The sequence below is a fragment of the Hyposmocoma kahamanoa genome, unplaced genomic scaffold, assembly GCF_003589595.1.
Source record: "Hyposmocoma kahamanoa isolate Upper Pololo Valley unplaced genomic scaffold, ASM358959v1 81, whole genome shotgun sequence".
Classification (NCBI taxonomy): Eukaryota; Metazoa; Arthropoda; class Insecta; order Lepidoptera; family Cosmopterigidae; genus Hyposmocoma; species Hyposmocoma kahamanoa.
In genome coordinates this window covers 11,209,460-11,222,338 of record NW_020654080.1, presented here as the reverse complement: position 1 = coordinate 11,222,338, position 12,879 = coordinate 11,209,460, and the positions used below count along the sequence as shown (strand labels likewise).

At 39.5% G+C, this 12,879-nt stretch overlaps 1 protein-coding gene across 1 annotated transcript; it reads left to right on the top strand.

Annotated features, from left to right (window-relative positions):
• Positions 1-7,317: 7,317 nt before the first annotated feature.
• Positions 7,318-12,868, top strand: LOC113234089 (SNF-related serine/threonine-protein kinase). Its single transcript, XM_026469336.1, has 10 exons — positions 7,318-7,387; positions 7,942-8,174; positions 9,071-9,276; positions 9,357-9,692; positions 9,778-10,068; positions 10,146-10,278; positions 10,356-10,541; positions 10,815-11,177; positions 11,258-11,434; positions 11,520-12,868. Exons 2-10 carry the CDS (start codon positions 7,953-7,955, stop codon positions 11,646-11,648), a joined length of 2,043 nt encoding a protein of 680 aa, XP_026325121.1. The 5' UTR covers positions 7,318-7,387; positions 7,942-7,952; the 3' UTR covers positions 11,649-12,868.
• Positions 12,869-12,879: the final 11 nt, after the last annotated feature.

Genomic DNA, 12,879 nt, shown 5'->3' with positions numbered 1-12,879 from the left:
GTAACTTAAGTGGTAGAATTTACCTAACAGTATTCTAAGTTTGTTACAAATAAAATCTATATGAGCGGACCAAGAAAAATGTTCATCTACTTTCATACCTAAGTATGTCACGCATTTTACTCTTTCTATAGGCTTACAATTACAATTATTACTATTATGTAAACATTGAAATGAATGGGCGAGTATGAGACTGGGGGAGTCCTCCAAAGGCATATAAGGAGAATGTATTATTAATAATTTAGTTTTTTCTGTGTTTAGTATAATTCCGTTATCGTGGCTCCATTTAACTACTGCGTTTACATCCTGTTGCACCATACGGTTGATCTCCGCCAGATCCGTTCCAGCCCGTAGAATGCACAGGTCGTCGGCGAACATATGCGCCGTACAGTGTTGTAGCACACCATACAAACTGTTGACGTGCATTAGGTAACATATAGGTCCACAGCCAGAACCTTGAGGCACCCCACACAATACTTCTTTCTCTTCACTGTACCTGTCACACACCTTCACTCTGTATGACCGTGAGGTGAGATAATCTCTGAACCATTTGTTCAGCGATCCACCAATCCCACACTCCTCCATTGCATTTAACAAGGTTTCTGTTTGAAGTGTTTCAAAAGCTTTTTTAAAATCAAAAAATATTGCTACTACAATCTTTTTATCTCCCAAGTACTCATTCACTTCATTGGTAAAATTCGATAATAACGTGCTAGTACTTTTCCCTTTCTGGAATCCATGTTGACTCTTGTTAATAATGTTATTTTTTTGAAGATAATTCCCAAGCTGATCTACAATACATTTTTCTATTATTTTGTCAATGCTTGACAAAATAGATATGGGCCTGTAATTAGCATAGTTTTTACGATTACCTTTTTTATAAATAGGGCGCACTATAGCCTCTTTTAACTTAAGCGGAAACTTATGATTACTCACAGACAAATTAACAAGCTTTGAAATTATTGGTGTTATATTATTAATAATTACTTTTAGATCAGACATACGCACGAGATCGCTACCAGGTGATTTATTTGAGTTCATGTTTTTTATTATTTTTTCAACTTGATGCTTTTTAACTGGTTGCCACCTCATGCACACGTCTGTCTCTTTAACATAACTGCTCCTATCTAACCATTTGATGTCACAGTCATGCTTTATTTGTTCAATTTCGTTCGAGAAAACATTTGCGAAATTATTACAAATGTCCTTTATACTAACTTGAGAATCAATATTTGTTAAAATAAAACCATCCAAATCTTGCTTGTTATTACCCATTAATATATGAATTCTCTCCCATATTTTCTTAACATTATTATTACAATCCAATATACATTGTTTATCATACTCGTTACTACATTTATTCAATAATTTTGTACATTTATTTCTATATCTAGTATAACTCAATCTTTTATTCATATTTTTAGGCTCATTACTCCATACAGCAAATAATCTATCTCTTTCTTTTATCATGTTTTTTAACTTGACTGTAACCCAGCTTTTGTTATTTCTATTGCTACTTTTAATTATATTAGTTTTGTAACACTGACTATAAATATCAGTAAACAACTTCCTCAATGCACTATACAGTTTAATTGGACATTCAATATTCATCAAACTATTGAAATTTTCTTCGGCCGCCATTTTGAATTCGCCATCTTGTTTTTTTAACCCAGGCAGTTGACCACTATTAATCTCTATGACATTCCTTCGAGCACCTCCTACCTATCTCTAATAGTTTCCGTGATAGGAGACTTTGAAATTTGTATGACGGCCATCTTGGTACTTGGTACTTGGTACTTGGTGCAACGGGCTGGTATCCGCAACTCGACGACAAAGCGCTTATTTTGCGTGTGGTGGGTGCAGGGTCCTACTCGTGCCACCCAAGCTCCTCCAGGAATCTCAGCAGCCTCCTTGGTTTGCTGAAGACTTCGGGGAGCGACCTTGGCACTCCAAGGTATTTTGCCCTGTAGTTGGCCACGCCGGAGCACTGAAGTAGGATGTGCGCAGCCGTTTCCTCCCCCTCCATGCACGCTCTACATAGAGGGCTGTCTGTGATACCTAAATTTTTTATAGTGTTTTTTGTAGTGTGTCTAAAGTGTTTATTATATGGACCATGACCCGTTAGGGCGGCAGTTAGAGTGCGAAGCTCTTGCCTTTTAAGTTTAATTAGTATTCGAGATAGACTGGCATTGAGCGTTGGGAGTGCTTCCCTCGCCTGTCTACAAACCGTAAGGGTGGTCCATGTATTATTATGTGAAGATTTTGTACCTTTGTGTATAGTTGTTCTGGACCATTGGGAGGGGAGGGACACTATCGGTTCTGGTCCTACAGCGTCCGTCTCCGACCCTTTCCTGGCTAGTTCATCTGCTGCATCATTGCCACGTGAGCCGCTGTGTCCTTTAATCCACTGAAGAGTTACGTGGTTTTGTATACATACCTCCATGAGTGCTTGATGGCATTCGTAAATGAGCCCTGAGTTTAAGTCATAGCTATTCAGTGCTTGAAGTACTGACATACTGTCGGAGAGTATTCGAATGGAGTAGTTCTTTACTCTTCTCGCTATGATTGCTTCTGCTGCCAACTTGATGCCCATGCATTCAGACCGGAATACTGTGTTGTGGTCACCAAGCGGTGCTGATATCCTGATATTGAGGTCTTCTGAGAATACCCCAGTACCTGTTTCTGAGTTTGTTTTGGATCCGTCGGTGAAGACTCGGACCTCTCTGGGGTTCAGTCCTTCGTTGGGATCTTCGAATAATTGTATCTTGTATTTCTTGTCAAAGATGTATTGTTTTGGGATCCTATCCACAACCGCCTCCAGTAGCGGTTCCTCATTGACAGACTTGTAGAGGATTTCTGTATGTGGGGTCCTCATGTGCTTCCAGAGGCCGGCTCTGTTTAGACGCACTGCTGTTGACGCCGCTTCCTGTCTGATGAACAGTGGGAGGGGTCGAAGGTCCAGCATCGCTTCGAGGGCCGCAGTTGGAGTTGTCCTCATGACGGCCATCTTATTTATATATATAATAATACGGCTGCGAATAGTCTACCTCCTACCATAACTGTGATGACTTCGACGACTACTAGATGGAGACGATATGAGAGCATTATCACTTTCTATCTACTGTTCTCGACGTTCAAGGTCAGATTCACGTAACCTCGATTTGTCAACGTTTCCGATGATGTGAGCAACCAAATCTAATGTTAATGTCCCTAAAAACAAAAAAAATTAAGTAAAAAAAAAAAAACTAATCTAGTCATTTCCATCCTGACAAGCACGATCGTGATTTATGACTTTATGACTGAATAAAAACCAAAATTTCTAACAATTCACTGTTTAATTATTTTTTATCAAACAAGTCTGCAGTCTGCGAGCATGTCTTGGATAAACCTACACATTCAATGAAGTTTGACAAACCCCAGGTCCTTGCAAAAAAAGTCCGTTATCTACCCAGGATGCTGCGAGAGGCCATTGAAATTAAAAAACATCCTAATTTTAACAGGGAAGATGTTTCCTCTGTACCACCAGTTTGGGATCCAGTATTTCCTCTAATGAAAAATCCCAAACAGACATAAGACTGCAGTACTAATTAATATGTTTTAGTTTATTCTAATTTCTATTAATAATTAATAATAAATTGAACTTAATAAAAATTCATTCGATAAAATAATTTGTAAAACTTAATATAGCGTAAATTGGAATGTTTTCTTTGTAAAATTAAAAATAAGGTATTTAATTAATAACTATTGTAACTATAGTGAAAAAAATAGGGTGGTTTGCATCAATATTAGACATAACTGGTTGAAGACTGTACCACCTCAGTCAACCGTGACCATGGGACCTGTAAAGGGCCCGAAACGTCGGTTTGTTTGAAAAAACAAATATACGCGATTTAAATCCGGAAAAATAGTTTCATTTCCTATGTGTAACAATCGCGAAAACCTAAGAACTCGAAATGTGCCTATTGCTTCGCATTGATAGCTGACGAGCGAGCGGTGTGAAATCACTGCGCTTCGCCCCTTCACAGATACGTCACGATATATATTTTGAAAGAGAATGTAATCACTACGTTATCATACGTATTTTTTTTTCCGTAGGCCCCGTTTATGGATGATTCGACACAAAAACGATGTGAACCAAAATGAAAAACGTAAACAACTTCGATACAGGATGGTAGAAATACACAACAGTTAAATGTTTAAAATATTATTTTCTAAAATAAATCACGGTATGTAGTTAAGTGTACAGGATGTCCCTACCTGCTATAAATACCTAAAAGTACCTACCTACTATAAATATTGTAGATATTTTGCTTGATTCATTATTACAGACTTGAGACATTATTTAAATAGTTTTATGTTTTTATATTTAATATATTTATATTTAATATTATTTAGTTAAATTAAATAGTTGTGAAACAGTTCGTCCAAGGAAGTATTTCCAGCTTACCTATTTCTGCCGCCAAGTAGTAATGTGAGCTTGACTGCGTTTCGGTTTTGAAGGGTAAATGTGAAATTATAACTGACACACGGGGCTTGTCAACACTGTGCCAGATATTTGGGATTTAAAGCTTTTAGTGGCACTGAAACTGATAACAGTTTACTGACTGTCCTTATGGACACTGACTGTCCTTATGGACACTAAGTGTGGCTGTAATCTTGTAATGTGCGTCTCAGGACTTCCACACGGCCTTGTCAGTGTACTCGTTTACTATAATACCTACCGTAATGATAATTAAGAAGTCTAGGCGAATACTACTGAAAAATGTTTAAGTAGTATGCTCCACGAGTCTCTATCAGCTCTCCCCCTGGTGGGGACAGTGTTATGTTGAGAATGATATACTCCATTTCCAACGTTGCTAGCATTACTATCTACGTTCAAAACCTTCGTTAACAAAGGGTTGTTCAAGTGGTTCCTTGTTCATTTCTTATTCATAATTTTTAACACTAAAGGGTGAAAGATTAAATAATCTGTGAAATTACGGAATCTAATAATTGAACACGGAAGAGCAGTGTGTATCCTGACACGAGCAAGTGTCGCGAGCGAGTTTTTGCCCGATATCTACGGGTTACATATAAGCGTTCCTAATTTGCTTAAGCTCCCAAATGACGATGAAGATCATGGACGAATTTAGAAACGTTACCGATAGTTATAATTAATAGTTAAAAGAGCCAAAATCTCCGTAAAAACGTGAAAAACTTAAGAACCGATTCCATGGCCGATCTGAAAAGGTAAAGAGATGCAGTCAAGTTACAGGTAACCTTATTTAAAAAATTTAGTAACGAGATTACAAATAAAACTTGAAATGCGACGATAAGGCTCAATTGCAATTACGAATAAGAGATTTTGCAAATTTATATAACATATTTAACAGTACTTTTTGCAAATCCTTCTTGAATAGGAGTACACTTTCCCATGTTTGTATCAGTTTTAGCAATATGACTGCGAAATTTGCCAAATCGTTTCAGACGTTTAATATTTTGTTGATAAGTTCTTAACGAAAACATTGAACATATCCAGTCCATTATATTGAATTTAAAAAAATGTAAATATATTACTGATTAGTATGAATCTGTAAAATTAACTAGGTATGTTCAATTACACAAAAACCTACATACGACTTGCACTTGTTGAATGATGATACCTAGAATGGGATAACCGCTATAGCCCTTAGTAGTATAAAAAAAGTCTTCCTCTCCTATTTTGACGTTAGCTACGCTCTAAAGGTAAAAGCTTTACCTGCAGGCTTAGCTTGAGCCCGAAGACAAAAGTTATCTCTTCTTCGCAATGTTAATTTTCTCTCGAAGACAAAAGTTATTTCTTCTTGGAACTGTTATCGAAGAAGAGATAACTTTTGCTTTCGGGCTAATGCTAAGCCTGCTGGCCCACATGATGACATCATAAGGTTCAGGCACGTTTCAGGCGCATACAAAACCGTAAGAAACTTGTCCTCATGCAAAATATAACTGTAAAGTTTATTTGATCATAAGAACATTACTAAATAACTATCTACACTAGCTAATTCTTAAAATTATTCGAAAATACTATGTGCCGCCAAAATCATTATTATTTATTTATTTATAAAGCATTGGCTTCAGAGCCATCAGCTTAATGGTAACAAATAATCAAGAAACGTACAAAGTAATATACATAAAATAAAAATTAATTCGTGTAATGATCTCAGTACAGAGTACTAAAAAAAAACGACCTCAAAAGTACGTGGAATTACTTCTATTTGTTAAGTTTTATTGAAATATCCCCTAGTTCGCCACTATACAGGACTTGACACTAGAGATAATAAAAATAAGTTCTCACTACGACACTTCTCAAAGTATATTGAAAGAAAAGCGCCTTGAATTGGAGAAATAGCAAAATCAACCATTAAAGTAATTGCTCCTAAATTAAAGTTAGGCGCTATTTATAAAAATGAATCTTCATGCGTGAACAGCCACCCTTCGAGGTGGATGATTTCTTCAAAATGAAATGGGACCACTATGGATGTCCCCCTTACCAACAAAAAAAGAATCATGTCAATCGGTTCACAAATACCGGAATTATCTCGTAACATACATACAAAAAAAAAAAAGAAAAAAAGAACATACAATCGAATTGAGAACCTCTTTTGAAGTCCTTTTTTGAAGTCGGTTAAAAATGTAACTATTAAAATGATTAAAACCATAATTATTAAAACCCGCTGTTTTTTCTCTTTAATCAAGTTTGCCGCGCTTTATTTTTCCAATTGACAGATAATGCGCGATGTTTTGCAAAGTTCTAATTGGTCGAAGTTGACAATTTTACGACCTATGACTGATCAGAAACCATAAAGAAGGTAATTCACTATCTTTGTCGCACACATGTTGTTCACTTTGCAGGTGATAGAACGAGATAGCGCATTCATTGATTGAACAATTGACATTTCCTGTTCAGAAACGCAGTTGTACATAATCCAGAATTACCTACATGAGAACGATTTTCTCGATTTTTTTCCATCTTATAAGATTTAATTGATTTACTCAAATGTTCTGCAGACTTTGTTACTTTATAATAATCAAAGATCAAAAATAGATTGAAATTGAAGTGTTTTCATCTACAATATAAAAAGTTTACTCAGACCTGAGTCAGACAGACTGTTAATATTTCTAAACTAATTTTTGTGAAATGGCGAAATTGTGATTCTTGAATCAATCCATTTTATGTTCGATAATTACAATTTTATAACTAAAATAATGCAGTTTTGTAACTATTGTTATGATATTTATCGTTATTTACTTTGAGAATATCTTTGTATTGGTTTAACTTCATTCAAACTATGTTAATTGAACCCAGTTGATGCGTTTTGCTCAGTGTTGATTTTCTTTGCTGAGCTTTGGAAATATAACAATTTCTACGGAGGTAAGTGGTTACTGCTTGCATTATCAGTGCAATTAACATGAAGTACTTCCCTAATTTCTCCGTAGATCCTTTTTATGAAATATTTGTTACAGTTTGGTGTCCCTAATAACTATTATGTAGGTCAGTAAATAATGTGCCAATTTTGGATATTCAAGTTTAAAAAATATTCTTCTATATCTAGCACTCTTTTGTTATATTAGTAGTCGTATAATCATCTTCAAGGAATCATCAAAACCTGATTTAGTTTCCTATTGGATTATGGGTGTAGTGCTAGTACCTACTATAAAGTGTATGACATTTCCCAGCTCATTTTTGCTTGCCTAAGAGCTGACCCTATAATGTTTGTGACATTGATAATGTTGAAATCATCAATGTCACATGTTATAGGTACCTAAATAATATATAGGAAATTGAAATTATTAAAATTTTTTTCAAACAACTATTTATTTTACTAAATATTATAATTCTTTTCACAATTTTATTTTAGAATCTATTGAAAATACTATGAAAAATAAATTAATGTGTTATGACTACATCACTAACTTCTCTTTCAGCATCATTAACAATGAATAATTGTGGGAGTGGGGTTATGGGGGGTGTGGTTGGTGCAGGAGGAGCATATGATGCCAAAATAGCTGGTCTCTATGACCTGCTGGATACTTTAGGATCAGGACATTTTGCTGTAGTGAAGTTGGCGAGACATGTTTTTACAGGAGAAAAAGTTGCTGTTAAAGTGATTGATAAGAGCAAATTGGATGAAGTTTCTAAGTCGCATTTATTTCAAGAGGTAAGTTAGTAAAGGGAGTGTTCTACGCTTTGTACGTTGAGATTTTGAGCAATGCTGACTATTTAGAGGTCATAAATTCCTTACATCGAACTCTTATTTAATTTTTTATATTATATGAATATAAATTTGACCTGCTCACAGTCCATGGGGCCATGTGGACCTCAAGAGACTTATAAACTGCAGTTATGGGAGTAGTATTTTTAAATTACAATGAAAAGTTACTTTGTGTGCCATAGATTGTCATATATTTGTAGAGTTTGTCCGGGGAAGTACTGCTATCATGTCTATTTCGCCCACTAAGCAGTAACATGATCATTAATGCAATCTGGTTTCGAAGGGTAAAGTTTATAGGTGAAATTACAGGCACATGGCAATTATGAACTTTATGTCTTATAGTAACGAGGGCAGCTGATTTAAAGCTTTGAGTGGAGCTGCAACTACAATGCACAGTCATGTTGCTTGTAACCAAGCGCACTTGTCATTTGATATCATAAAAAATATTTGGATCTTTATTTCTTTTGTAGAACTTCAGCAGATTATCTGACAATTCAAACTGGACTTCTAGGGGTCATTATGGGGTCATTATTAAGTGTTTTGTTCCAGTTTGAAAGAAGAACAAATACATTTTTTTTGCATTTAAATATAAATAATTGTTTTCTTATTTATCCTGGAGAGAACTCTAACTTTATCTATTAGTAGTATAATAATTATGTATCATGGTAATGTAAACTATAAATGAAGTAAAAAATTATATAATGTGCTCAACAAGCTGATAGTCGTAACAGACAAATACAAGACAAGGTCTAGAGGCTCTAGAAATAACCTTTATGATGCAAATTTAAATATGTATTTATCATGATTCCATTATTGAGTGTCAGGTGTTATTGTTGTTTTAGGTTCGGTGTATGAAGCTTGTGCAGCATCCCAATGTGGTTAGACTCTATGAAGTAATAGACACGCAAACAAAACTATATTTAATATTAGAACTAGGTGATGGTGGGGATTTATATGACTACATAATGAGACACGAATCTGGATTGTCAGAATCTCTGGCTCGTGATTATTTTCGTCAAATAGTACGTGCAATCTCATATTGTCACCGGTAAGAAGTTTTTTTTCAAAAATTTGAACAATTATATTTGAAATAAGTAACTATATGAACAATGTTTATATTTTTTACAGGTTACATGTTGTACACCGGGATTTGAAACCGGAAAATGTAGTATTCTTTGAAAAACTAGGTGTAGTGAAATTGACTGATTTTGGTTTTAGCAATAAATTCTGTCCTGGTCAAAAGTTAGAGACTTCGTGTGGCTCTTTGGCATATTCTGCTCCCGAAATTTTGTTAGGCGACTCCTATGATGCACCAGCAGTTGATGTTTGGTCCCTGGGTGTCATTCTATACATGTTAGTTTGTGGTCAACCTCCATTTCAAGAAGCTAATGATAGTGAAACATTAACCATGATTATGGATTGCAAATATACTATTCCACCGCATATATCGAGTTCTTGTAAGAGGTAAAAATTTAATCGATGAACAAAATAAAAATATATAATTTTTAACTCAATTCTATAGTTAATATGTAACTGCAAAATATTTCAGGCTTATAGGACGAATGTTAGTAAGAGAACCTGAGAAAAGAGCGACTTTAGCAGAAATAGCGGCAGATCCATGGGTGACTGTCGGCGAGGGCGTGACAGTCGAGGATTTCGATACGCCACTAGTAGCCAAAGAACTATTAACCGAGGACGACCGGTCCGCTATAGTACAAAGGATGGTCAATGGAAACATAGCTACCAAAGAACAAATACTCGATTCATTAGAGAAAAATGAATACAATCACATCACAGCCACTTATTATCTGTTGGCTGAACGGAAATTGAGAGCCAAAAGGTGAGTGCAGTAGATCATACTCACAGGCCACAAAGTATGTTTCAAAAAAATTTGAACATTCTCAATACAACATTCAGGCAAGAGGACCGCGCGATGGCACGCAGACCCGAGGCCCTGAGCGTGCCGCGAAGCGGTGGCGGAACGCCACGCAACTTGCTGGTTCCGCCGCCGCACCACGTCGCGCCTCGCACGCCGCAAGATGTGCCGCCGGTAACACTCACTCGCTTAGTGGAGACGCCTCGAGACTTAAAATGCGAGTGCTGCAGTAACAAGAGCGTTTTTCATAGCGGTCGCGGAAGTGCAGCATCGTGCGCGAGGAGGAAGACGACGAAGAGAGCGCGGTGGCGAGTGGCGGCAGTGCGCGGGCCGCCGACGCGCGCCGCGGCTCTCGCTCCGAGGGCCGCCTGCACGTCGCTGCACGGGCTGTGCAGCCGCAGCCTCGTCCAGCACAGCTCGCCGACAACCTCACACGGGTACGACTTCACTTAGATTGACCGTACTCTCTGTTTATAACCTGCTCATCGCAAGGATATTGCGGGCGCGGAGCAGCTTGCTGCAAAATCGAACTATTCGAATTAACATGGACTCTCGCGATCGTATTTACAATGAACGAGCGGGTATGAGGTACAATTTGTGTGACCACCGTCATTCACCTATTTATTGTAGTCGCTGAGGCCCGCTACCTTAGGAAACCGAAGATTTTTACTACGATGAAAACCTTGGAGTGGAATTGGAATCGTTCACAGGTGAATCTAGACGACGGCATCGCGTTGGATGTACCCCTATCGAACGCGAGGCCGTCGACCGCGACGGGTCCGCGCTGCACTCCCGCGGGAGTCGAGGGGGGCGCGACCGCGCGCACGGCACCCCCGCCCGCGCCGCCGCCCGCGCGTCGACAGCGCTTGGAATGCCGGCGGCGGCGGCCGCGTGCCGGATCCTGCTCCTCGTCCGACTTGTCGGACGACGATTCCGAGAAGAAGAAGCGTGCGGCGGAGAATGCGGACGCCCCGCCAGAGCGCGCCCGCCGCGACTCGCACGACGACTCCAGCGACAGTCAGGAGCGTGGCGCCGGCGCTGGTGCGAGGGGTTCCAGGGGCGCAACTTTCGAAGTGAGGACTTCACCGGCTTTCGGTTTACCGTTTCATTCTACATTCGGAGTTGTGAAAATGATGTATACGAGGTATTTCAGGCGACGCGCACTCCGTGCTCAGGAACCAACGGCGGAGGTACAGGCAGCACCGGCAACACCGGCGGAGCTGCAGGCGATGCGCGTGGCGGTAATGGCGCAGGCGGCGGACGGCGCAGGCGCGCGGCTCGCAAGGAGAGCCGGCTCAGGGAATCACGGTCGCTTAATCGTATAGCCGAGGTTTGTGAACCAAGTGGTCCATAGCGACTCACTAGTTGTAATTGGCTTAGGCTGTTGTAGAGTTAACCTTCTGGATGTGGAGCAGGTGGAGGAGGCTGCGGCGGCGCGCTGGGCGGGTGGGGGCCTGGTGGCGTTGTGTGGGCGGCCGTTGCTGCGGCTGCTGGCGGCCGCGCGTCCGCCGCCTACGCAGCGCCGCTTGCATGGTCTGTGCTAGCCTCCGCGTGCTGGCAGTCCCGCGCCCGCCAACGACTCACACGAGGTTCCCGACTGCTAGAGGCTCTAAAGAGTTGAGGCAGCGCGCTCGCTCTCGGCGGTCGCCGTTCTCGCCCTGGGGAATAAAGAATCATTCCGGATTCAATATAGCGTGCAAGTTCCGGAAATACGTTGGCGTATGTCTTTACCCTCCCTGTCGAGCGCCTATCGTCGTCGCAGCGCCGCCTTACGGGTGCCGAATGTACTATGTGAGCGGCACGGAGAGGTGCCCTGAAATTGGAAATGCGATGACGCTACTGAGTATCCCCTGATGTCGCCCCAAGTGTCGCCAAATTACTGTATTGGTAGTTATTAGAAACGTTTTATAATGGTGAAGGTTCCACGCGACTCCATTAAAGGGTCTGTAATGAAATAGAAAATTTTTGATGTTGTACGAGTTATACAACAATCAATCATTCCTGCTGCCTGATGCTGACAGATTTTGATGTTTCTTAACCTTGAGTTGTAAAATGTTTGGCGCCGTCGATTGTGCAAATGAATATGCATGGGGCCATAATCGTCCTTATTCCGATGTGTATTTTCAGTACCATTTCGAATATCGCATTTACGACAATTTATAGGTAAACAGGGTTTTTACGAAATTCAGTTTGCAAATATACAATATTTAGACTCATTTATCAGTCCTACATTCAAGAGTTGGAAAATTTGTAATGATAAGAACCAAACTTTATATTGCACATTTATTTATTGTTCGTACATAAATAGTGATGAATATTTTATCACCGAAAACTGTGGACTCGTGCCAAATTGCGAGTAAAGAGAGCATTTTTGGCAAACAGATTATCACTCTATACTACAACTAATGTTCATAACTGGCTGTAGTTATGATGTACTTGGGAATATCGATTGTGGGTCGATGCTGATGTGTACTGAAAAAATCCCATATAAAAGACAAGCAAGGAGGCGATGCTAATGCGCGTCAACTAATATGTGTCCACTGACAATGACACAAACGGACAACAGACTTTGTTATGGCTTCTCCACACTCGCGCGCGATTCACGCACGAAGTCGCAAACTACCCGCGAAGCATGAGTGTGAATCCCATTCGCATATTCTTCACGGCTTCGCGCCGCGTTTGCGACTCGTTCCCGATTGTTGTTGGTATTCTGAAACGCAACAAAGCGTTCGCGAAGCGCGAACTTGGCGTCACATTCGCGAAGCGCGAACTTGG